Raw genomic sequence first — 27,492 nt, forward strand, 5'->3', positions numbered from 1 at the left:
CATGTAAGTGCACACTGTTTATTCCAATTCATATGCCATCTCTGTGTACAAGTATAGGTCAAAGAACAAAACCAACTGTCAGAAAACAGAAAGATTTAAGACTCAGTAACTTATAAAACAATTCCCATAAAGACATACACCCCTTCCTTTCAAAATCCTGAGGTAATCAGAAAAAAAGTTGTAATAATCAAATCTGCTCCTGCAGATAAATCAAAAAGGAAGAGGGTATTCATGTATCCTCCCGAGTATTGAGAACACTAATTGGTCCACTATGTCCAAGCATTACTTTCCTTATTTTTACTAAAATTTTCTCTTGAGGAGATCTTTGTTTAGAAGACAATGCATGTCCTGGATTATATGTCACACTGTCATCATTAATACATAAGAATGATACAAGAAGTCCTATTGTTTCAATGTTTAGAAAAATCCTACATCAGAAGCATACATCTGAACTACAAAACTACACCTAAACTACAAAACCCAAATAATTCCCTCAATGCAGAGAACTACTGATCCTGATATATATTACCATGATTTACACAGACAGCATTGTGTAGCAGTAGATGTAATCTACTACCTTAGCTTTCTTTAAAACGTCCTTCCCCTTTGGGAAAATAGGTAGATGAGGGGGCAGAGAAATAATACTCTAAGGTGAGCATACTCTATACTCATTGAATACATTAAGTACTGTGTGCAGTAAGTTTCACTCAAATCAAACTGGCAGAGGGAAAATTCCAAACAACCTGTTTGACCTTTTTGGGATGGAATAAAGAGAAATCGTAAAAATACATTTCTGTTTAAAAGAAGCTGTCCATGCAAGCAGACATTCAACAAACAGATCTGTCAGTGTTATCATGTACATACAGCCCAACCCAGAAGAAGAGAAGGAATGTAAGTTCTACTTCATTAAAACTTTCCCTGGGATAACTATACTAGCGATGAATTCTTAGAAATAAGGTCTGGTTGCACCATGGCTTGTTAAAAAATTGCTTTTAAGTCATACCTAAACAAATAGGATGATTCTTAATTAATACAAACTATAAAAAAATGAAAAAAATTGTTCAGTTAAATCAGTTTCCTCATACACAGTGAAGCTAAAATAGAAACAATGTGTGTTTGTATATTGGAATACATTCTTAGGGATCTCAGCAGTTCTTCCTGCTCTAGGCACTGAAGTCTCTGACAAAGCTTAAGAGGTCAGTAACCTCCTGCTTTGCAAAACCATCAAAATGACTGTCACTTTTTCAACCTCTACCAGGCAGTCAGGAACAAGTTTCTGCACATAGATGTTAACAGTGTTTCATTACAATGCTGAAAATGGTACCTCAGCTATCAGAGAAAGCTGGTAGCAGAATTAAAGACAAGAAACAACCTCAGACTCCTGAAGGCATCAAAGACAAAAAGGCAAACTCTTCCCAAGAAAGAAACTAGATGTTAATTGAGAAAGAAGAATTCTTATGCTCTCTGAAACAAAAACAATAAACTTCAACACACGCGTTAAAGCTATATTTGCCATAGCACAGACAGTATGAAAACAAAGAGAGTTACTAATGGAAGTTAAAGGTGGCTTCATAAGGACTCCTTCCCCTGCAGAAGTAGAAAAACAGCATTTTGTGAAGCCAGCTGCATGCTATCAGTTTCTCTTATCTGGCTTAAATAAAATCTCTTCTCTTTCCTGTTGTAGCATGCAAAAATCTCAGTGAAACTCAGCACATGGGAGGCAGAATACTGGAAAACTAAAGTTACTTTCAAGTGCTGTTCTAACACCTGAGCATGTCCTATGAAGCCACTAGTTTCCGATGAAGCAACTAGTTTTCTATAGATCAAGACATTAAAAAACCAAAATGGTTGGACAATGTAGAAATAACAGCTGCTTGTTTTAATAATTACAGAAAGGGAAGTGTGTGTTACAGTCTTACGTGACTTTTGCACTGAACTATTACAAACAGTACATTAAACAGCTGACTGAATTTAAAGTACATAATAGTTAAATAAACTTAATAGATAAGTTCGTATAGAACTGAATTTAATTACACTATACAATCTGCTGCAACTCAGCTTCTCCTTCAACTACTTGTTTAAGTAATAAACAATTTACTACAATAAAGCCACTAAGAACACAACAGGAAGTGTTTCGCTGGAGATCAGGACTTTGTTTCCCTGCATGGCAGAATTCACTCGCTGGAACTGTTCTTCGCAGTAAGCATTTGGTTTCTTCGAGTTGAGTTCAGAGCAAATTCACCACCCACTAAAGATTAAGCCGCATGAGGTAAGCTAAAAGAAAATACAAGGCACTTGCTACCTGCAATTTTTTTCAGAAGACTTCTGTAGAAGTATTTTAAATGCTCATCTAGGAGCAACAAACCCAGATCAGCCTTTTCTTCAGGAAGAGCTGTTTCATCATTCATCATAATTTTATAAAATAAGTGTCTGCTTTGTCTCTTTTCAGCAAAAGAAATCTTGTGCCATTCACATATAATACATCCAGGTGAAAGTGGTACAGTAAAGAAAACAGGTGATTTGGGAGATGTAGCAGCTGGCTGTGCCATTTGCTATTTACTAGCTGCAGTTTCAAAGAGCACTGGAGTGTAAGCTACTTATATATCCATAGGATATGAATATTCCTTATCCACAGGACAGCATATTGTACTCTCTCCTGAGCCCAGGACTCAATATAAGCATAGAGAGGTGTTCACATCTCTAACAGCACTAAGGTGTTACTAAGCAAATGTCCTTTACTGAGAAAAAAACACAAATCTTAGCCCATGCATGAAAGCATTCCCAACAAAAACTATGCTCAACATGAAGCTCAAGACGTGAAGCAAGTTAGTTACCTGAAGTTTCGATTTCAGTTTACTCAAACAGAATATCCATAGTTTTTCTCACTTACAAAGGGCAGGAAAACTCAAACACATGAGAACAATAAGCAAAAGTGTCTATGTCTAATTTAACACAATGCACAGTGCTTGTGGCAGACGAACAGTTCCTTTTTGTCTGAATCTTTTTCTGGTGTCATATGTTCACCAGTTAGTATGATTATAAGCAAACCAGGTGATATTCCACTGTACACCCCTTCCATATTTCACAAATTTGATCGTTAAAAGCAAGGTTTCTAGTTTAAAACATACCAAAACATACTGTTAACTTGCAATCAGATCAAAAGACCTGACAGCTATGCTAGTATCAATGACAGCCCCACAAACGAATCTATCAATTCCATCTAAGCAAGCGGGCAAACAATTAACAGTAAATCTGGAAGAAAAAAAAAATGCAAACAAAAGCTCTTGAAACAATATCACAGAAGTTAAAAGCTATCACTTCAATACTCCCTCCTGCCTAAAAACAACCCCAAACCAACCTGTATATTTTTCCCTTGCACTTTATTCCATGTATTCACAAATCTCGTAACTGTCACTTGTGCCATATAGTTACATGTCCAAGTTTGCTGGTAAACCCTCTTGCTTATTAATAGGCAATGAAATAGCTTGTGAGAGGAGACTGAAGCACTGTTTTTCCAGCAAGTGCTAAAAACCAGACGTGACAATGATGCTTTGACACTATTTAGGCATTTTCGTGAAGTAACTCCTGATACAGACAATTACACCATACTATCATAATTATTATACTAGTCCTCATTCTGGAACTGTATTGCTTGGCAATATTTCACCTGTGAAGCAAATTTATGCAGCAGGCCTGAAAGGCATTCTTAACTCCTCTGGGTCCAAAATTTTCCCAACTGACACTGATTACATTGTTTCCTGGCAGCAAAAGATGCCTGTACTATTCTCTTCCCCTCCCCCCCCTTTTCATTAGGAATAAAGCATTTCAAAAATTAATAAAAAGGAGTACCAACTATATAAAATCTGTGGAATCATTTTAAATTACATCTTCCATATTTGTTTCACATTTCTTTTAGCCATTACTCTTTAAAAGTGGTTTCCAGACTTTTCACTTCATAGTAAATCCTGTGTGTTTTTATGCCAGTGTAGGCACCTTTCCAACTCATATGAAATGCAATAATTCTACAATTTCTCTGATTTTGAAACCTTAAGAAAATACCCCTCCCAAAACAATAAAACTAAGAACTTTGCAGGACCTCCTTGGTAGGAGACACTATTCAAAAATACTTCAAAATTTTAAGGGTTTTAACCAACAATTTTAGACCTAGACATGGGTGCAATTAAGGAAGACTAAAGCCTAAGATTGAAAAATAAACTGTATAAAGACATTGACACACTTCTGCACCCACAAGAATAGTATTACTTAAAATAACACTCTTGAGTGCCTGTGCTTTCAGGTAGAAGGCTAAAGTTGGAAACCCACCTCCCCAAATCTAGTACAGAACGTAATAATAAAAAATACTTTTGCCTTAAATTTCACCCTACTTTTTGGTACAGTAAAAAACAACAAATGGAAAGTACACAAAACAAATGTGTACAAAGGCAAAGCCAGAAGAATAAGCCATAAATGACAATGCTGAACCAGCTCCAGTTTCAGTAAAGCCAACACCTGCCTCTTTTCCTCTTCACACCCTAGTGTGAGACACAAATCCTCACCAACACAGACTATAAGTTTTGATACTGGCTGAGAAACTATTTTCTCCCAGAAAAGGAACAAAGGTCTGACCGTTTGTTGGCATTTCACTATGGAACTAAATAAGAGAGTTGTTCAGTCACTTCACAACACTAAATTAATCAAATAAGGTACTCTTTCTGTACTGCAGTTTTAACAGGAATTTCTGAAACTAATGCATACGTTCCTGCAGCAAGTTTTCACTTCGATTTATTACCACCTTCCCATGAAGATTCTCCAGTAATTTTGAACACTGTAATGCTGTAAAATAAGAAAGGCAGTAAGTGAATCTGTGCTTTCAAGTGTGTCTTAATCTGGTTTCCAGAGCTTTTCCAGTTAATTTTATTTCAGTGGTCTAGGCAAAGGTTAAACCAACATCAACTGAACCTTGTATTTCTGTTTAAAATCACATTACAACTTCTTCATGCAACAACAAAGCCTGGTCCATTGAGGCGCCAACCTTAAAAACCTTTTTGGTTTTGAAATTTGTGGAAAAAGCCAGCTAGTCTTTCTTCAAAAACATTTGAAAGAAAAAAGCACACCAAGTCAGTAACTTATATGCAGAAAAGTAAAATTTCGGCATTAATACTGGAAGATTCTTAACCACTTTCACCTTAAAATTAGTAATGCAAATAGCATGCAATATTGTGTACTCAATCCTAAAAAAAGTCAGAATAATTCTCACAACTTTGAGCAAACTGGCTGATAAACAGTCTTCTGCTAATTTGTACACACTGCCAGTTTCAGAAGAAGACGGCATTATGTTTCTGGAGAAGGTGAAGGACTACCAGTGACCACTGTTCTGGACTGTTCTGCTCCCTGCCTTCACATTACAAAAGCTTCCTCAATTCATATAGGCGCAATTTGGTTTCCTAAAAAACTGCCAAGCCTCTCAAAGCTGTTGCCCAATTTAGGCTTCACATTTAACTCTACATTTCAGCTATATCTAAAATTCAACTTTCACTTTCTGAATAAGGAATTCTAATCAAAGAGGCACAGTAGAAAGAACAATGATGCATTTATTTCCAGAAAACACATAAATCAATTATCAACAAGAGAAATAAGAACTATTAATTGAAACTTAAAAAATTTGAGTAACTTGAGTGGGTTTTTTTTGTATGAACATTCAGACAGAAGTACATCAATCTAGAAAGCAGCAACAGAAGACAAGAACATGTTTTATAACTTCAGTGTTAAAAAAGTGAATAAGGGATACAACAGCTACTTTGAAAAAAAGCCCAACCATGAGCAAAACGATACTACAATTCAACTGGATACGAAACAAACAAAGTCTCTAGGTAGAGGTTTTGGTATGGTTTGTGATTTTGATTCAAGCACCAGCATGTACTTAAGCCACAGGTGAGGCCAAACTCACCTAATCCTTTTTTTGAATGTTGGATTTTACAAAGCACAACTCATTTCCATTTCTACCGATTGCTATAATCCCCTGTAAACTCAAATAGGCTAAATAATCTTCCCATTGTAAAAATATGAACTTGCATAGCTCAAAAGAGTGTCTCTGTCACTTTATTTTATTTCTTCTTTCTGAGGCAAGTTATTAGTTGCTCATTCTCTATACTAAGCTTATTAGACCAATCTACAATTTTTAAACTGACTTCATTTATTTGCAAGCAGCCATAACTGTCTTAATCAAAATTAAGTGAAACAAAAATGAAGAGATAATTATCTTCAAGAATATTCATTCTTACTTGGACAGACAAAACTGTCAGATCTGCCTTATAAAGGTTTTCTCTAGAAGTTTCACTGGTATTTTTGCAGAAACAGTCATAAGTAAAATATCAATAATTTGCACCTTGTCCATAGTTCCACTATCCAAGGATTTAAAAATCAGAATCCATATAAAAATCAGTACTAACTCATGAGGTGGGGGGGTTCTAAGCAACACATTTAAATACAGGAAACAGAAAACACAAACTAGGACTGTGACTTGAAGCAGTAATACCTGCTCTACTAATGAAATAGTCATAGAAATGTGGGAAATAAGAGTGCACTGAATCAACTTAAGAAGAAATAACCCCCCTTACTAGGAAGGAATATCTTTCATTCAAAGTCAATCAGTTATAAAAACTGGATCTGAACTAATTCCCCAAGGTGCTACCAAAAGCTGTACTTCAGCATACCAAGGATAAGGCAGCAACAAATCAAACTAGTGATTGCCAAATGGTTTGACCAGCCCTAGTTTACAGTCCCATTTGTGACCACACTGCTGTGCTATAACTCCTCTGAAAGGACTTTTAACTTTTGTTAAAAACAACTTGTGTTAAACATGACATAGTAAGAATCTATTCCAGAATTTACCCAATTATTACAATTTCACGGCATCATATAATCATAGAATCGTTTAAGTTGGAGAAGACCTTTAAGGTTAAGTCCCGCCATAAACCTAACAGTGCCAAGCTTACACTAAGGCATGTCACCAAGCACCGTGTCTACACATCTGCTAAAAACCTTCAGGGGTGATGACTCAACCACCTCCCTATGCAGACTAAACAACTCCAGTTCCCTCAGCTGCTCCTTACAGGACTTGTACTTCAGAGCCTGCATCAGCTCCATTGCTCTTCTCTGGACACACTCCAGCACCTCAATGTCTTTCTTGTAGTGAGGGGCCCAAAACCAAAAACAGGATTCAAGGTCTGGCCTCACCAACACAGCGTACAGGGGTACAATCAATTCCCTACTCCTGCTGGCCATGCTACTTCTGATACAGCCAGGATCCTGAGGATCTTCCTGGCCACCTGTGCACACTCCTAGCTCATATTCTGCCAACTGTTGACTGACACCCCCAGGTCCTTTTCTGCCACGCAGATTTCCAGCCACACTTCCTCAGGCCTGCACCATTGCATAGGGCTGTCGTGATCCAAGTGCAGGACCCAACACTTGGCCTTGTTAAGCCCCATACAGTTGGCCTGGGCCCATCAATCCAGCCTGTTCAGGTCCCCCTGTAGAGCCTTCCTAACCTCAGGCAGATCAATACTCCCATACAACTTGGTATTCTCTGCAAACTCACTGACAGAGCACTCAATCTCCTCATCCATATAACTGACAAAGATACTAAACAGAACTGGCCCCTGTACCGAGCCCTGGGGAATGCTACTTGAGATCGGCCACCAACTGCACTGAACTCCATTCACCAGAACTCCCTGGGCCCAGTCACCCAGCCAGTTTGCTACCCAAAGTGTACTCCCCTGCAGGCCACTAGGCGCTAGCTTTTCCAGGACAATGCTGCAAGAGACAATGTCAAAACCTTTACTACAGTCCAGGTAGACAGCATCCAGAGCCTTTCCCTCATCCACAAGCATAGAAGATCAGGTTATTCAAGCAGGATTTGCCTTTCCTAAACCCATACATAATCCAATTTAATTTTCTCTACTTTGCTACACAATTTAAGTTTTACTTTGAAAGAATGAAAAAAATGGGAAAATAAACTTTCACACCTCTTGCAGCTCTGGAGGGCGCTCTGGTTTAATGGCACTGCAGGTAGTAAGAGATTACAAAAAGAATCTCATGACAAGTCAATGCATGACTTGTCTTACAGGTTTAACCACTATCACTGAAACCATGCACTTGCAATATGCTGGTTTTAAAGTCAATGAAAAGCATACTCTTCTGAAAGCCCTTTACAAGGCTAATGTCTGAAAAAAAGATAATGCAAGTATTTGCTTTAAGACACAGTAAGTTCCCTATTAAATTTTAGTAATATTCAAAGATTAAATAAATATTTCTGATCACTGAAGATGTCAGGCTGGTTTTACCTCTCACCATGAGGAGGACTTGTACTACAGCAGCAACTCTCGAAAATCAGATAACAGCTAAGAAAAGCAGTCACTTCTTTCAACAGGTGTGTAAACACCTTCCAAATCACTATGAAACTACATCACATATATAAAAGACCAGAAATAAAAACTAGTTTCCAGGAAACTTGGGGGCAAGTCTGTGAGGGAAACAAGTCATGCCCTTGTGCCTTACTAATGAACTGTTAATGGAAATACTTTTCTCAACAAGTTAATCTTATACTAGGTACTGGAAGTGGCCTGGCTGTGAACTAAAAGCTGAAGACTGATGTCACCCACTGAATTAATTACTACAGTAAACTGACAGCAATCTGTGACTAGGGCAACAGAGCCCCAAGTCCACACAGACCTCAGAAGGAAGATGTACCTCTGAAATGGAGATGGAACATGGCTGACTTTGGCCCAGACTGCACAGGACCAGTGAAGAACATAGTCATGCAATCCTATCCTGGAAAACTAAGGGTGTTTGCATAGCCATTTTCACTCATTTTTCTAACAATAAACACTAAGGTAACATTCAAATACAGGAGGACCCAGGCTGTATCTCCTTGAACGCTGTAGCCAGATAAGGTCAATAATTTCGTAAGACAGCCTTCCCATCTGCTTGCTTAATATGTCTGGGTTAAGCATTAGCCAGCCAGCCACACAGCTACAGAGTTAGAAGCTAGCTACTGAACAAATACAGAATAGCACAGTTGCCAATTCTTATACTCTGTCTCTCTGCAGCTTCTGAAGGACTGAGACAGTTAAACTGAAATAGTTAAACACTTTAAATCCTGTAATTATAGATTATTTTAGTGACTGCAAAAAGCATACAGTAACCCAACAAATCCTTATCAAAAGTCACTGTGGCAAGAACCAGCTACACCGCTTCCCTTGTGAGAGCCAGCTTTATCCCCTCCCAGTTATAAAAACATGCCATTTATTTTAATATGGAAAGGGAGTTAACAGTAGTAGACCCATATTCTCTCATTTCCCATTTCCTTTTAGGTATCAAAATGCAGACCTTGTCATAATAAGGCTCAGAAATGCAATGAAGCAGAAAGTGCACTGAAAGTGAGATGACTATTCTCCAAAAGTGAATTTAGAGCAAGTTCCACGTAGTGTTTTTAATTCCCAAAAGTGGTTGTAAAGAAGCCCGAGGAAGGATTAGACAGACTGTTAGTGAGAAATACCAAAAACTTGCTCAATTGTAACTACAATGACAACTTTGACTGCACTTATGTTTACCCACTAATTATTTGTGGTTTCAAGCAAAAAAATAAAAAAAGTCTCAAAAAACTCTTTGGTACAAAATCCATAGAACTGCTTTGTGCCTCCACAAAATCAAATTTATTTGTTATCATGTTGCTGCACAAGAAAGTGTAACAAAATCCAGAGGCAATAGTGTCTTCTCCAGAGATAACTGAAAATACTTAATGGAAAAAAGAGCCTGTTCTCCCTAAGGTACCAGCTTCCATAAGACAAGCTGTATTCTCCCCACAGAGGGGAGACAGAGCACAGCTGGTCTCAACTTGTATAAGCTGTAGAGCTCTTCTGTACAGACACATTTCACATATCCGAAAATGCTGCAACTGCATAATTAAGTCCTCCATCTGGTTTTGGCTTTGTTCCAATCCCATCTACCTAGCCGTGCAGATCAGGAAGACCTGTAGCCCTTTTGGCTCTACAGTGAGAGAAACTTAATGTACATGTTGTCCCTATGGTAACCAGAGACAGTTAATTTGTTCAGTAGTCTTTCCCTTGCAAAGATTAATTAGAATAGAGCTGAATTATTTCCCAATAAGGTGGAAGAAGCAAACAATGTGTTTTTTTCAAAATCTTATGGCTCCTTCAATCTAGCAATTTATAGTTATAAAGGTCCTAGGTATATTAAAGGGGGAAAAGAAAGAAAAAAAGGAAATAGTCATGTTTTTACTTCTGACAACTTTCACTGTCACATCATTTGAATCAGGGGTTTTAATCATAACAGAAACTTGCACTTTTTAGCTATTTCACAAATCAATAGGTACCAAAACATATCCTAAACGTATAAATGTGTTTCAATTTACATATGTGGAGATTCCGGTAGAACCAGGAGGTCTTCCAGTCTGTAACACGTACTACACTACCACATCTTCTGTCTTTCTCCCAAGCTCTGTCGGCCCCTGCTGCCTGAAGCGTCAGAGATGGCCTACTTTGCTAAGCTTACAAGCCCCATACCAAGTTTTAAGTAGCTGAGCACCACAAGATGCACAGCACTTACCTACTCACTGTAAGCACAGCAGGTTTTATGCTAACATCACCCTGCTGCCAGCAGCTTAGCAGAGCTGACAAGCAGAGAGGCTTCAGTCAGAACCCTGCAAGAGTTACATGTAACTCCAAGGTGGGGATAGTGTTATTTTGGGTCCCAATTTGCCTCTGAATTGGGTTTTGTGTTTTGAAGGAAACCCAGATTAGAGAAGTTCCACCTACTCAGTAATAAACTTCACTTTACCTCAGTTTAAGGCAACAGTACACAAGTGGGACAGATACACAAGAAGTGAACACTTGCTCAGCAAGAACAACAATAAAGCCTATACAGCTCCACCATTTCTTAAGCTTTTACTAGAGGCTCACTCACAAAATTAAAACCTGCATTTTTGTTTAAGTCCCAGCTATTTACGGTTATTTAGGTCTCAGCTACTTATGCACATGTGAGTGCTTCAAAGACAGTGGAAATATCTAATGCATACAGCCAAGATGCTGCTTGGAAAGAAACAATATTTTAAAAAATGATTTGTCAATTCAGAAAAAGTCAGAGACGCATTTTGATGAAGCTCCTACAGACTTTGTCTACGTGGTAGAAACTGGCAGATTTCCTGCTAGTTCCCCTTGCTAGCTCCTCAGCAGTCCACCCTGTGGGCTGAAAGGAAGCCAAAAGCCTAAAAGTTCTGGCTGTGCTTTCCCTTGCAGCCTCAATTCCCAGGGTCTACTAGTGGCCTGCCCTGGCACTGGACCTATATTCCCGTTTGCAGTAAATTTTAAAATACAAGAATGTAATTCATACAGAGTTGATTTCAGAATGCTGAAGCAATTGTCCTTCCTGACTTGGCTTCACTAGGCACCGTCACTAGTGGCAGAACTGTAAAATACTCCCACGAACACGAGGCTCAGAGCAGGTCAGGACAAGTAAACAGCAGCGCATACTAATTTTCTGCTGAAGTACTAAGGGGATTTATATATTTCAGCATATTTACTGGGACAAGATGGTTTACCATTGTACCTGAACATGCTGGAACTTAACTTCTTGCTAAAAAGACAAAGCTGAAGATACAGTAGCATTGTTGTTCTTTTCACATATACATATAATTTTTGAAAGACCCAATATATACTTCAAAAATTTTGATATAAATAACATTTTCGAGACCAAGTATAATCATACTCCAAATGTGTTTAGAAATATGTACACTAAACAGTTTCATTAGTTTAATATCATTAATTAGTGAAAATGGGGGGAAAATAGACAGTATATTTCTGAGAAAGGCCAGAGTTTTCATAAGAGTTTGTAATGTTAACTTTTATTACATATAGTATTCTAAGAGCAACAGCCAAGGAAAGTTACTGACACTGATGTATTAGGTACAGGCAGTAAACATTTGAAGAAGATGCCATCAAGAACTTTTCCCTTGGTATCTCATTGTGCAACTTTCAGGTAAAAGCCTTCCAATTATATACTGTTTTTTTCCTTCAGAAAGTGAAGTCTGGCTTCCACTGCAGAAAAGAAAAAGAATTTGTAGGAGTTTAGGACTGTGGTCTGCAAACCCCAACTTCTTTCTTAGACAGAAAAAAGCCTCACCTTTTGGGCTGAAATGACAAGCTCCCCAGGTACAAGGAAATGCTTCACATTTATTTTACTGATCTGCTGCTTTCTAACCCTTTCCCCCTTATTCTTCATTCCTAGTCACTTGGACCAGTCTGGCTTTCAAGTACCTACACACGAAAAAAACTCTTTCTTTTTAAGCACTGAATCCTTCACCATCAAAAATAAAGCTGCAATGAGTGACAAAGGTAACCATTTTGAATGGAGGCATGCTGACCAGCAGCAGAAGTCAAAAGCAACGGTCAGGCGTTACACCACTGTAGCCCACTGCAGCAATTCTGAATTGCCCTGTATAAGTAAGCTAAGTCAAACACTTCACCAAGTGTTAGTATTTCTCCTCACTCAGCTTGCGAAGAGTATCAATGTACCTTGGTTTACACTACTGAACACCTCCTTATAAGAAAGCATCTTGCAACTCTGTACAGACAGAAGATGTCTTAGTGTAAGTCAAAATATTTTATTACTCAGTTCCCTGATGGAGATTATCTGCCTTCTTCCCACAAAAAAAGACAGTCTGAGCATCAGTTGCCACGTCAATCTTCACAGTGAGAGAACCTAAACAGATCAGTCATCCAATCTTATCTATATCAGTTTGGCACAATGCATTTCTAAAATAAAAACCCTGAAGACTATCTGCACTACTGTCTGCCAGAGATCTGCATGGCTTATGGAGTTTCATTTCATGCTTTCTTGTACACAAGGGCGGAGGGGGTTGGGGTGGTGTGGAAACAACTCCTCCCTCTTCCTGCAACACTGGCTTAAAATAAATACAGAGAACAATCTGCATGTCTTTGAGACCTCTTCCCCACGTACCCCTGCTCTTCCTCCCAAGAGCCTTTGGGACAGCTAAGAAACATGCAACTGCAACTCCAAGTAAATTCCTGTCAGAGGAAGAAACTGGAACTCTCAAGTTATTTGTAGGAAGACATTTGAAGAAGATGTATGTTCTGCTTCATGTGAGCCTGTTCACAAGTGCAAGAGAACCTAGTAAAAAAACCCAGTGCCCTGGAGCTTCCTACTGTCTGGGGCACCTGATATGCCTGTTGAGGTCAGGAAACCTACTGTCTCGAGCTGTTCATTACAAATAAATGGAGAACTTGGTTAGAAACCCTATATTTACAGAAGAGCTGGTTTTCTGGAACTATATTCAGACAATATTGAAATCACTTTTAAAAAATAAACTTATGAATATTAATGCAGTTTTAATTTGAAACTCCATGCAGCTCCATTTAAAACACAGCTGCTCACATTTCCATTTCAAGTATGAACTGCTTAAGAATTTTACAGAACTATAAGAGCCAACACCTATGTTCTATTTTTATGACTAATTCAGATCCTTAATATGGGAGATAATGTATTCTTAAAATTTTGTAAATTAACTACTCACAACTGAAGTTATTTTCTCACATTAAGCAAACAAGTCTCCAGTCAGAGAGGCATCTCTAGAGGTATTTACTTTAGTGAAATAACAAACACTTCATATGTTTTTTATGTGAACATTTAAGATACAGATTACATCTGGGGATAAAAGTTAAAATTTGCAACAAGAGAAAACAAATGAAAGGAATATTAGTATCACACCCAGCAACTCTGCAGTCTAAAAGCATGAAAGTAAAAAAAGTATAAAATATTGATAAACTGAGAAAACTGTCACTGACTACACATGCATTTTCAAAGTAAACATTCAGATAACAGAAATAAAGGTAGTACCATAATTCAAAGCAATTAAAATATTGTCTTAACCATGAAATAAAAATAACACTTGCCTGTCAGAGTATATTAATCTTAAAAGCTCAAACTCTACATAAACTGAAAACTGCAGGTCACTGCAAGTTTCAAACATTTCACATTTTTGTATTTTGTATGCCTCTCCAGATGCGGAACAACTAAATACCACCTGAAGGTAAAGGGGACACCCTATTATCCACTGATCTTTGAAGCTTCCCTTTTAAAGAATACAAAGAATTACTGAAATAAAATTCTGCAGGCATTTATCAGCAGAATGGGATGTAACACTGACAATTGCTTGAAAAAAAACAACCAAAAACCAAAATCAAAACTATTTCTCAATTTATATTATCACAAATTGATTTTTTTTTTCTTTAACACCTGAAATATTTACACCAAGCCCTGTTAGCATCTGAAAGAAACAGCCCAGAAGACAAAAGCATGATGGTCATGCATGACATACAGCAATTCCTCAGGGTGCAAGAGGGTATCTGGCAGAAATAACTAGTGAAATTAAACGCATATTGGTTAGCCAAAACAAGGAATAGTAGCTGTGTAGCTTTGAAGGTTAACTACCAGCTCACAAAAGGGCCCGACTGTCATTGCTGACACCTGTGCAAGGACTCATTTCAGTTTCCTCAAAAGCAAGACAACTAGATGCTTAAGAAGATGGAAAACTCATTTTTGCAACATTCTACTCCCACCTTCCACAGTGATCCTGGTAAAACACAAGGAACTGTGAAATTTGTTGATGAAAAATACTAGAGAAGAATTGAGGTCATCTGGCCCAACAGGTATATTAGCAGTGATTCCATTACCAATTAGAATATTAGGACAAGAGACACTAGAACAAATAGTGTTACGTTATACTTCCATGAATGATGTGAATAGTTTACACTGCAGGGACACAAGAGAAATATGTGGAGATAGCGTGAAACACAGGAAGACTGACTTTAATTCCAGTTTAATCTCATAGCAGAGGAACAGCAATACTGAAGGACATTCCAAATTTGATGATACAAAAAACCCCCACACTCTTTGCAAACACCTTCAAATCCTTGGTCATCAGGTGATTAGCATTATCAAAACAACTGGATGTTTCTGAGCAAAATCAAGAGCGACTGATGGCTCTACCAGCTTTTACTAAGACAAGTTGAAAAGTATTTAATCAGCTTCCAGACAGAAGGTAAACAATTCCCTATTTCAAATGACTCAAGTATCAAGTAAAGAGAGGTGCTGTTTCTTCAGGAGTTTTTTGTTTTTTCTTCCAGTCAAGATCTAACCACAAACCACAAAACCAGAAACAACCAACAACAACAAAAAAAACCCCAGAACCCAACTATAACCAATGAAATCCCAAAATCATAAGCCAAGAAACAAACAAACATCCCCCTCCCTCCCGACACACCCAGCCTCCCCCAGACATAACTTAGAGGAGAAAAATAATAAGACTGTTCACCAGGCTGGATTCTCCAGTTCTGTAGTGTGGTGAAACAGGAAATCATAAGCATTGCCCGGCAGGCAACACTCAGCCTCCGAGTGAAAATATAAAGGGAGAGAAGCAACGGACCGCAACTTTCCATTTAACCACCTTCTCCTAGTCACCTAGAGGCAAGTAATGAAGCCCTCTTAAGGGCTTTCTGTCCACTTTGCCTCAAGAAAAAGAATGAGCTGTAATTCTAGATTTTTAAGTGAGAGCAGAGCAGATAAAATGTAAAATAAGATGACCGCTGGGCCTTTGCAGAGAACCCTGAGAACACCAAGATTAGCACTAGAAACTCAGAAATCAAACCAGATCCATTCTCTTATCACCACTGCTGCAGAAAACTTGCTTTACAAGCTTCTTTAGAGAACAGCTACATGACAACATACAATTTCTATATTAGACAAGCTTAAGCCAAGTTTCACCTACACTGGAATCCAGTTAAAGCCAGCAGAAGCATTCCCACAGTCACCCACCTCCAGCCGCTTGTTTCCACTCCTGCCTCACCCTCTCCTGGACCACAATAAGCTTTTGCACAGCTGCAACATCACCTTTACTCCAACTTCAAACAACAACAAATGCATTAGCACACTAAAAGATCTCTCATGAAGTTCAAATCTATCACGCAGAAGGAAATAGTAATTTCCAAATCTTGTCCTCTGCATGTTCGAGCTTTGGGTAAGGCAGAACTGCACATAGCTACACACAGGTATCAGTATCACACTGAACAGTACTGAGACTCCACTGAGTGACAGTGGAGACTGAACCTTTAGTATCACTAAATCCAATGAGACAGAAAGCTCCAGATTAGTTAGTTACAATCTATTTACTTTGCATAGGAACAAAGAAACTGCCATACCAGATCAGATCATCTGAGCAGAACTTGCAATAACTAAGAGTGATAAAAATCAGTCATGGTAGAGGGTGACCCTCTTCCAAAAGTACTTTCAAGCCACAGATCATAGAAAAGGTAGGTCGTGTACCTTCTCTCACAGTAGTTTCCAGGCTAAACTGGAAGCAGAAAATTTGGTGACTTATCTAAGCAGCCAGTAAAAGTTATCCAGCATCATGGACTTGATTAAAACACGTAAAATTATATTTTACCTTAGCTAAGTATAGTGAACATCAATTACAAGCTATTTTTTTTTACCTTAGCTGCATTTTGACAACACAAATAGGGAAAGTTACCATTTCAGTTACAAAAAAAAGAAGGGAGCAAGTCAAGCCTCAGCCATGCTGTGCGTTTGTGTTCTCCCTCTGTTCCCACTGCACTGCCCACACCCCAGTGCTCTGTTAAACCATTCACACATTCCTTTGAAACACACCAAACAAAGGTGCTACAAATGCACAAGCAGAGCTAAAACTGAGGAGCTTTCACCAGTACACTTGTACACACAGAAGTCAGAACTTCACAGATTCTCAGTGTACCTTTGGTGTTTCTAGCAAGCATCAAACAGCAACTGCAGAAAACAGCATCAATGCCTACAAAGTTTGTCTTGCTGCTGGACCGTCTGACAAGTCTGCCACAACTAGCACATACATTTTCAAATTCAAACTCTTAGTTTTCACACAGCTTACGTAATACGTGGTTACTGTATGCAGAGGAGATGAATTGCAGCATTTCCTGCTTTTCATTTTTATAAAAACAGGATTATGGCAGTATAACTAATCCTGTACTTGGGAATGTAGTAAGTCACCTGCACCAATTTCATACATAAATAAACATCACTTAAAGAGTCAGAATGTTTTAGAAGAACTTTGTTAAGGTTGCAAAGAAGGTGTATTTTGCCTTCATGGATTTCCCCCAAGTTACAAGAAATCAGTTCAGTTACCACTGAACTCACTGTTTGGATCTCTCTATACAAACCACATCAACATACTGTCAATATAGATATGGGATAAAAGGTCTGAAGTGCTTTATGTTGAAACTGCACTTCCTAGTGAAACAACTCCCTCCTCCTCTTACAGTGATATAAAAAGATAAATTACAACGTTCACAGCTTCTAATGAAAATATTTGCTCTACTGCCGTAACAAGCAGAATGCTTGAGACATTTAAAGAAAAAAAGGTAGTATTTGCATATAGGACTTAACAGCAGGGTCAATTTCCCTTCTCAGCTTCGTTTTAAGGCTTATGCAGGTCTTCCAGCGTAAGCAGAAAATCTATTTAAAAAGAAGGCAACCAATACCAAAGAGAATAAGGGAACTTTGGACCAAGCACGGTATCTTTTATCGAAAAGCAGATGCTTGCAGGAAAGTACAGCTATCGTATTTTTGGAATAGAAAACCTTCACATAATACATTACTTTTATTAAGAGGCAAAATGAAGGACATAACCAGTGTCTGAGCAACAGCTGCATGAACCAATTCAATGCATAATATTTTCTCACATACAAACCTCCCTCCTTCAGCTAGGACAAGTAATTAATATTGCAGTAAGGGCAGAGAGATTCCTCATACGGCCTGACAAAGTAGTACTTTGTCTAACATCTGTTTACTGGTAACACAACCTACAGAATTACTGACATACTCTACATGAGCGTTTAGAGGACATTTCTGAAAAACCACTTCTGGTGCTGCCATGTATGTTCAACTGCACTCACAACAAATTCATAGAACCATAGAATAACCAGGTTGGAAGAGACCCACTGGATCATCGAGTCCAATTCGAAGTAGACTATCCTACTGAAATACAAAGAGGAAGGCATTTGCCATTCAGTATTTTCTATGATTTGTTAACATTCCTAGTCAAATGTGGGAAAGCATTTAGGAGGGCTTTAGCTTGTACACATACTAAAAACACTAACTTGTCAAAATGCAGGTACTTAAAAGTAAGCAAACTGTCTATGTGAAAAGAAAAAAATTCCACAGTTGCTCTGTCATTGCTGCTGTGGGACTGATTAGCAAGGATAGACTCTGTGTTTCAGCATCGATGCAACATAAATTGACCTTTCTGATCCTCTAATACCAAACCTAACTCCCATGAGACTAAGTTGTTTTAAATGTGATCCAGCACAGATTCTTTATTTTCCTTGAAAGGCATGAAACTGATTACAGTTGTATTACCAGATACAGTAAACTGCCTCTCTCAAGTAATGACATTACCAAGATGGAGTTAAGAGTCATAAAAAGACAAGTTACACCCTAAAATTCATGCACTACTTCCCCCCAAAACCCACTTAAGATTTCCCACTAATCCTGTAAGTACAGAGGCATTTCCTATCTGTCATGACCACACCGATCAAGTACTTTTATGCTGCTCTAGGAATAGACCACAATCCATCTAATTGCTGATAATTCACTCAAACAAGACATTGGAAACACAGAAAACAGTTCTTAGAACTAGTCACAAGATAAGCAAACGTTTTTTAAAAAAACTCTTGAAGTTTAACTGACATAAGACTCAACTAAAAAGAAAACACAAGTCCTCCGTCCAGACCGGAACTGTATTTCTTTCGAGGCTGAAGCAATTAGCCAGATGAACTGCAAGGCAGCATTAAAGTAGGTCCTCGTACGCTAGTATGAAGCCCTTTAACACAGTCCGAGTCATATAAAACCTTACAAGAAATCCATGTGGAATTGTTAACTTCACATCAAAACTACACCCTCATTACCGCAACGCCTCCCCCCCCCGCCCCCCAGCCAGTCGGACCCAGCAAGCGCACGTTAAAGCTGAAATGTGTTCTGAAGCACTTCAGCTGCTTCATCATGGAGGCGAGTTCCCTTCTATCCTGAACTCTTCCACGCATCCCAGACAGGCAGAACACGGGCAGTTCCGTAAAACCGCGAGCAACCGGACTGATCGAGTAACACACACGGAAGGCAAATATCGGGTACAGGCACAAGGGCATTAAATGCAACCCCTGCAACGCGCCACCGAGACTGAACCACCGCCAAAATCACCTTCTCTTTGAAAGTTTGAGGGCGTTGATGTTTAAAAAGCCTTCCCCCCGCCTTACTAAGGATTAAAGGAATCGGCTCCGCAACAGCACCGCGCCGCAAACGGGCGCCGAGACTGGAGCGAGGCACTTTCTGAGCGCCAGAACCGCGGGGTTCGGGCGGCGCCCAGGTGCCGGGCGGCGCGGGGCCGGGCAGGGCGGGCACCGAGCGGCTGCCCCCTCCGGCCCCGCCGCCAAGTCGCGTTTCAAAGCCCGCCGGGCGGCGAACACAAAGCACCCCCCCCCGCCCCGGCGCTGACAGCCGCCCCCCCGCCAGGTGCCGCCGGCGCCCCCCGCGCCCCTCACCTCGCGGCGGGGGGCGGCTCCATCCCTCGCTCTGCCGCGGGGTCGCTCGGCAGCGGCTCCGGGAGCTCGGCGCGGCGGCTCGGAGAGGCGGCGGGGCTGGAGCGCGGCGGCGCGGGGGGCTCCGGCGAGGAGGAGGAGGAGGAGGAAGAGGAGGAGGCGGCGAGAAAGAGGGGCGCCTCGGGCAGCCGGTCCAGCTCCGCGCTCCGCACTTTGCGCAGCTGCTTCCGCCTCCAGTCGGAGCGCTCCTCGCGCTCCTCCCGCGGGAGCCCCCCGCCGCTCACGGCGACGCTCCCCGCCGCCGCGCCGCCCTGCAGGCTCTCGCAGGCGGCGGCGGCGGCGGCCGCCTCCGCGCCGCTGCTCGAGGATAATCCCGACGACGAGGCACGATCCCCCGCCGCCGCCGCCATTTTCTCTGGCGGGTCACATCGGGCTCCCGGGGGCGGGAGTGGGGGGGGGGGGGCGGGGGGGCCGGCGCTCCGACCCGTTGCGGAAGCGGCGCAGCCTTGCGCAAACGGCGTAGGGAGGGGGGCGGGCGGCGGGCGCCGATTGGCGGCGGCGCGCGGCGCGGGGCGGGGCGGCCGCTCGTAGGTGCAGCGCCCCGCCCGCCCCCGCCCCCGCGCAGGTGCCGCGGCCGGAGGGAGCCGAGCCCCGCCCCCGCGCGGCGCTGCCCACGTGCGGCACTCGGCGGGGGCCGCGGCGCGGCCGGGCCCTGCCCCACAGCGGGGGCGGCTCCGGGCGCCGCTCGCAGCGCCTCCCCGCTCGCAGCGCCCCCCCGCTCGCAGCGCCCCCCGGCTCGCAGCGCCCCCCGGCTCGCAGCGCCCCCCGGCTCGCAGCGCCCCCGGCTCGCAGCGCCCCCGGCTCGCAGCGGCCCCCGGCTCGCAGCGCTCGAGCGCACGGCGGCCGAGCTCGCGGCGCCCCTCTCTCACACCATCCCCCGAGCTCGCAGCGCCCCGTCTCACACCGTAACCCGCCTCGCTGCGCCCCGTTTCGCAGCCCCCGAGCTCTCAGAGCCCCGTCTCCAAGCGCCCGATCTCACAGCCCCCCGTCTCGCATCCCCCCGGGCTCTCAGCCCTCTGTCTGGCAACCTCCAGGCTCTCAGCGCCCCGTCTAGCAACCTTCGATCTCTCAGAGCCCCGTCTCGCCTCCCCCCGGGCTCTCAGAGCCCAGCCTCGCAGCCCCCCGGGCTCTTAGCCCCCTGTCTGGCATCCCCTGGGCTCTCAGAGCCCTGCCTCCCATCCCTCGAGCTTTCAGCTCCCCCGTGTCGCATGCCCCAAGCTCTCAGAGTCCCGTCTAGCAGCCCCCGAGCTTTCAGCCCCCCGTCTCGCATCCCCCGGGTTCTTAGAGCCCCGTCTCGCATCCCCCCGGGCTCTCAGAGCCCCCCGTCTCGCATCCCTCGATCTCTCAGCGCCCCGTCTCGCATCGCCCGAGCTCTCAGAGCCCCGTCTCGCATCCCTCGATCTCTCAGCCCCCCGTCTCGGGTCCCCCGAGCCCGCAGCACCTCTGCTCGCAGCGCCGTGCCTCTGCCCCCTCTCCTCGTCCTCCCCGGGACCCGCCTGGCCGCGCTGGGAAATCGCTGCTGCGCCCCAGCTTACCTGCCGACTCCTCGCGGGGATCAGTGCGAATTTCCGTGCATGTCCTCGCTTGCCGCCCTCGCGCGTCCCTCTCCGCGCTGCCCTCACTCGGCAGGCGCCGCTTCGCCCCTCCTCGGATCCCGCTCCATGTCTGCAGCTACTCAGAAGCGTCTCCGTCCCGTCGGGGCGCGCCCGTTTCCATCTGTGCGACCGTGCGCGCATCCAGTTCAGGTCACAGCCCGACACCCACCGCCGCGGCTGTGCCCCGGGAGGCTGGGAGAGGGGGAAAAAGCAGGAGGCATCACATGATCAGAACCGTGGGGAGGTCCAAGCAAATTTGCTTTTGGTCTAGATTTCCACCCGACCGCGGCTGGGTGGCTGTGCTTTCAAACTCGGAGCTGCGGACAAGAGACTTAAATTTTTGCAAGAGCAGAGGAGCGCACAGGGCTGTTAGAAAGGTGCCTGCCCTCTCGCAATGCCAGCTTGAGGTAAAAAGCCCTAAATACCGCTAAAACCCTAAATGTCACTAAAACCCTAATGTCTCTATGCATATCAGGGTGTTTTCAGGATGGTGCAATTTTAGATACAGTAGGAGTCTCACAGTACAAAGAGCTTTTTGTTTTAGCTGGATATCTTAGGCTTATTTCTCAGAATTTGCTAGGTATCCCCCAACAATAACATTAATTGACAATGGCTATTAATACGGTCACTTTGCTGGGATCAGTGCTTTGATCTGAAACATTAGTTGAGTGAGAAGTACCTTCTAACAGAAGCAATTTCTTTCTTGCCTTACATATATGATCAGATGCTGACCTAAATGTAGAATCTTCACTGAAGGATGTGATGAGGAGATTAAAGAGGTCTTTCCCTCTAGACCTGAGAGAGCAAAAGCTGGAGCATGTTATTTTAGTACTATATAAAATTGCAGAGTAATATCCATGCTTACATGGTCTCAAGGTCACACTAAATGAATCACACAGGTGGTCTGTCAAGATGCCACGCCATAACTACCGTTATGAAGGTCTTCCAGTGAAGAATGCTGTGAGGAAGTCAGTTATGTCCTTTATCAAGTTGTAAGAAGGGTATCTTCGGGGTAAGCTGGTCATTTAAATATCCTGTGTGATGTACAACCCAGGGGTGCACATTTAAAGAGGAATTAATTCTGAATTTCGTAAATATAGTATGTAAAGCTTATTTAAAGCCTCTACTATAAATTAGGGACAGTTTTCTGGAAGATGCCTAAACAAGCCTTATTGTCAAGGTGAGGATGTTACTAAATGCAGGGAAGAACAGAGCAGAAGCAGATAGCTGAACTCCAATTATTACCAGTTGTTGACAGTGCAACCTGCATGTATACAGGATCCTTTTGTCTTCCAAAGAAACCCCCAAAACCAAAACCAAACCCAACAGAGTGCACAATTACATCTTTTCAAATAAAATCATATTCAAAGAAAAAAGGCACGTATGCTTTTTTTTCCCCCTACAAGTATTCTAAACAGAAAAAGAAAGCAGGTTTAGGAATTTGTCACATGGAGGAGGAATACAGCTTTGAATAGGAATTAATAGAAAAGGACACAGAAAAGAAAGAGCAAATCTCTAATGAAACTACACCTAGGAAAAAAAGGATGCATACTCATCCTTTTGGTCTGACAGAGTCCTAGGGCATAACTCTCTCATAGTGCCAAGGCTCCAACAAGGCTTAAACGAGAAAGAAACTTGGGAAGTTTCAAGGCCCATGTCAGAGTGGCAATGGGGTACTGGGGAATGTGCACGTGCACTGAGGTGAAATGCTTTCTGGAAAGCAGCTAGATACAGAGCAAAACATGAAATCCAGGGGTATTGGGAGGCACTAGTGTAAGAAATAATTAAGTGTGGACAACTGCAGTCACTGTCCCTGCTAAGGCATGACTTTGCCTTTTGAGTAAGGCCAGCACTATCAAGGTTTAGAGTGACCTTTTAGGTAAGATGGAAACAGGGAAAACATCTATTTAGTCACTAAAGAACACATGGCATGTCTTATAAGGGCTGTTTATCCCCAATTATTGGCTGAAATCCAACTCTAATGAATTACATTTTGCCTATGATCTTTATATTCACCTTATTGTTTCAAATGACCAGAGCAGCACAGTGGCAAACGAGAAAACATTCCATTCCTCACTCCAGAATACTAGGTAACACAATGCCTGTATGCAACATATATATATACAAAATATAGAGGCTCTACTAGAAGCACTAAATTCTGTATCAGTAACTGAACATGCTGACTGACGTCTGTGTTTTCTTGTGATCTGCTCTTAAAAACCCTTTTGCACTTAATCAACATGAATTGTCCTAATTGTAAAGAGCCGTAAGAATTACAGAAGCGCTCAGAAAGATACTTGGTTACCTCTTGCACAGTTTATTTCTCAGTCTATCTAAAATACAGCTCTGGATGGTAACATGAGACTTTTAGCAGTTTTCAGTGGGCCTGTTTCCCCTAAGTTGTAAGTAGCGGCACTCAGAGCTTGTTATGAAACAGAAGCCTTTGGCCTCAAATTAACACAGTGCAACATTTGGAACATCAACTGCTGTACACAAAGAAACTTCTGTTTGTGAACACACTAAGTTTTTGCAAGCCAAGGAGTTTTCTTGTTGCACAAAACCTGTAACAGTGTCATGAATAAAAACCAATTTAAACCATGCTAGAGATTGGATAGGAATCTGCCATGTCTCTCAGTACGTAACCTAGGCATCATCATCCATGAACACAATAAATACAAGAGATAACACAGTCAATAGCCTCTGGTCTCAACTAAACATGTTAAAAGTGCTTTAATACTGTATACAAACCAGATTCTCCCTGTTGTGTCCTTCTGTATAGGAAAACTTATCCCCGCCTTGAACTTCCATTCATTCTTTCCATTGTGAGAAAGTGAAGACAAACCTGGTCTTAAGCCATAATCCTTTCCTTTTTATTCCTCTGTGTAATGGAGAAGTCAACCAACTAAATGAAGACATAGAGTCTGAGGTCCTTTTCATTTTTGTTTTCTAGGGCCTGCTGAAAATCTGCTACTGCCTCTGCTGCCTGTAGAAATGCTTTGTAAACTTGCTGATGCTCAGTTTTTACTTCATTGTGTAATAGATGTGTCATTTAGAATAGATTCCACCTCAGAAAATCAGGATACTATATCACTTCTCAGGAGGAAGGAGGGTAAAACTGGAATTTGTTACAGGGTGTTCCATGGCTTTCATTCAGACACCAGGAACATCTCATCTCACTGTTCCTTTGGTACTTTCCTTACTGGGCTACCTACTAATTTCAGCATTGATTTCCATGGAAAATGTGTTTAAAGATTTCTTTCCTCACATTTCAATTCACACATTTCAGTTAAAAATGTATTTTGGATCCACAAAACTTAAGATTACATCTCGACCTAGGCGTCAGACACATTATGTGAGAAAATACCTGTTCTTAGACCTCCTTTTCCTGCCAAAGCACATAATAGCAGTTCTCTCTTTCTTTCTAATAACTAACAACTCTTCTAACAACTCTTCGCTGTCTAGTCACATTCATCACAGTTATCATTTTTTTCTGTAGCATCTACTTATTAAACAAGGAACCATTTAGTCTGTCCACCAAATGATCCAAAGTAGAACTGTGATCTGTTCCCAAAGGATCTGCAATTTAAGTATAAAAGGCAGACAAGAAACAGAGCAATTAGCAAGCTAGATTGCAGTCCTTGTTCAACAGAAGTCTGTGCACTGCTTTCAATTTTTTTTGTCACTACTTTTTGTATCGTGCATTAACTACTAAGATCAGTCAAATTTGTGACCTTGGATATTCTTTAAATTACTGATACTTTGGCATCTAATTAGGATATTCTTCCTGGCTGCACTTTTTCTGACTTCAAATAAGTCACCATCCTTTCATGACTAAATTTTTCCCAATTGTAACTGGGTAACAAATACATTTGCCCACCTCAGGCCTGACACAAAGCTGAGGAGTTTAATATGAAGTTTCCAGGTGAACCTTTGCCCAAAGGAAGTATAACAATGAAGCGAGCAAGACCTGTTAAACATCTTCTTGTAAATAATTTCTGAAGAGTTATCACAATTATTGCAGCTGTCAGTTCCTTTTCTTAAATCCTTCCAGACTGCTAAACAGACAACATAGTTCAACTGGTTCAACACTGCTCAACCAGTTCAGCATTTGCATCTATTGCAAGCATCACATTTCCCTCTTTCCAGGGGAAAGCAACTGTACTGTTTCAGACTCAAGAGGCCAGAAATAGCTCAGTTTTCCTTTACCCTACTGCTGCCTCTGGCTGCTGCTACATATCTTTCAGCCTAGGCACTTATTATTCTTTCCATTCTGTGAGACAAAGGTATGGGGCATTAGCACAATTATTAATAAACTTGGGAAGATTTTCTCCACTGGAAGCTATGGATTTCCAGATTATAAGGGAACAAATGCAAGTTTCACTCTTATTGTTGTTTCTAAGGACAATATAACAACCTACTGAAAGGGAGCATGAAGGGCCAGGATGGAAGAAGGACAACTTCCTCACTCCCACCAAGGAGGACCCTGCAGTTGTTCTTTTCCTCTGCCTACTGCTCTGTCATCCTCCTTCCACCAGCAGCAGAATCATGCAGTACACAGACTGTTTGAGAATCCTGTAGAAGAGGAGCAGGCAAGAGTGACACAGTTTGGCAGCTACCTCTGGATAACTGCCTCCCTAAATAAGTGCCAGATGGGCAAGGAACAGGCAGGAGCATCCTCCACAAAGCACCCTGCTTGCTTTCTCCAGAGCCAGTGCATGTCTGAATAATCATTTCTGGGTGCAGTAATGGCATCAAGCCTGACACAGTCTCTCCTTCCTTTTTATTTCTGTTCATCCCACTCTGGCTCTCAACTAAGGCTGCTTGTGCACTCCCAGCATGATGGCTGGGAGTGGTGGCAGTGCTGTTCTCTTCCCAAATCCAGCAAGGACCCTGCCAAGGTCCTCACAGCTGTCAGAGGGAATAAGAAAACTCAGCAGTGACACTAGTGCCTAGTTCATCATGTGATCCATCTGTGCCAAGCCTGTCAATTTTCTGGCACCATGGCAGAACTGAATCGAGTAGCTTTTTTGCTACAATGATGGCAGGGAGTCCACAGTTCTTAAAAATAGTTATTGGGTCTTTTATGTCCAAACAGTCAGATCTTTACTTTGTCATACTCAACTTTTTAGAAAAGTTTTTATCATTTTTTTCCCTAAGTTTTTACATTTAAGTTATTCTCTCCAGCAATTATAGTATGTGCAACACTACTTTATTGCTTGTGTGCCAGTGCCAGTCCCCAATAAAGGTATTTCCAAAGCCACCTAATCACAGTGTCCCAAGCTATCGTCTAAACTAAACATCCTCCAGAGATCTGTAGTAGGCATTTGCCTATCTTAAATCAAAATATTTTCAACATTGTGTTGCTTTGGCAGTATTCTCTTCTGTGTACACATAAGCGTGTAGGAGCCCAGGAGTCATGGAATTCTTTTCCCAGGCAATTTCTGAAAAAACAAATGACTACCCTAGAGAATTCTGAGGAAAGTAACTTTTCAGTCTTACTGTTTGGTTGGTATTAAAACCAAAACAATTACCTTTATATTGCAAAAGCAAAAGGTGAAATAAAATGAAATAAAATATATCATTGCAAAACAAATTTCTTACCTTTCCTGAGGTCTGGTTTACCAATAAAAAGATATTTACAAAAATATTCTACCTATTCTGCACCATAAATCTAGTTCTTGAATTTGATTGCTCTTCCTGAAGTTTATTTATCATTCACAGGGCTCTTGCTCTATATCATATGCTCTATATTGTAGCTTTCTTTGCTACACCCAGCTAATTTACATTTTTATGATGTTTGTAGAGACTGATGTATCTGACCTATCAATAAATTATCAGTAGACAAATACTCTGCTTTCTGCATACTTACTTGTCTTAGATACTGAAATCACAGAAAATAGATGTTGTGTTACTTGATCATCCTTGGCAAATTGATTTGCAGGTAATATAGATACATGTCTATACTATAAATAGATGCTATAACATGCATTTGCTACTTCTTTAATAGATTAGTTTTATGTTTTGCATTTTTACTTTTGATCATTTCATTTCATTTCATTTCATTTCATTTCATTTCATTTCATTTCATTTCATTGTGCTTGATGCAACCTAAAAACATTACCAGGGTACGAAACTGAGCTGGCTTCACATGCTCTACATAT

General features: G+C 41.6%; 1 protein-coding gene across 2 annotated transcripts in view; it reads right to left on the reverse strand.

Annotated features, from left to right (window-relative positions):
• The window catches only part of MAP3K1 (mitogen-activated protein kinase kinase kinase 1), a 64,504-nt gene extending 43,021 nt beyond the window's left edge, over positions 1–21,483 (reverse strand). The window contains exon 1 of one of the 2 annotated variants that reach the window (XM_069879778.1): positions 19,680–20,101. In XM_069879778.1, coding sequence (XP_069735879.1) covers positions 19,680–20,086 — 407 coding nt within the window. In that variant the 5' untranslated portion in view covers positions 20,087–20,101. Of the gene's footprint in view, positions 1–19,679; positions 20,102–21,271 lie in introns of those variants that run through there. The other variant, XM_069879779.1, reaches the window with a different exon arrangement.
• Positions 21,484–27,492: the final 6,009 nt, after the last annotated feature.

Source organism: Phaenicophaeus curvirostris, chromosome Z (genome assembly GCF_032191515.1).
Source record: "Phaenicophaeus curvirostris isolate KB17595 chromosome Z, BPBGC_Pcur_1.0, whole genome shotgun sequence".
NCBI lineage: Eukaryota > Metazoa > Chordata > Aves > Cuculiformes > Cuculidae > Phaenicophaeus > Phaenicophaeus curvirostris.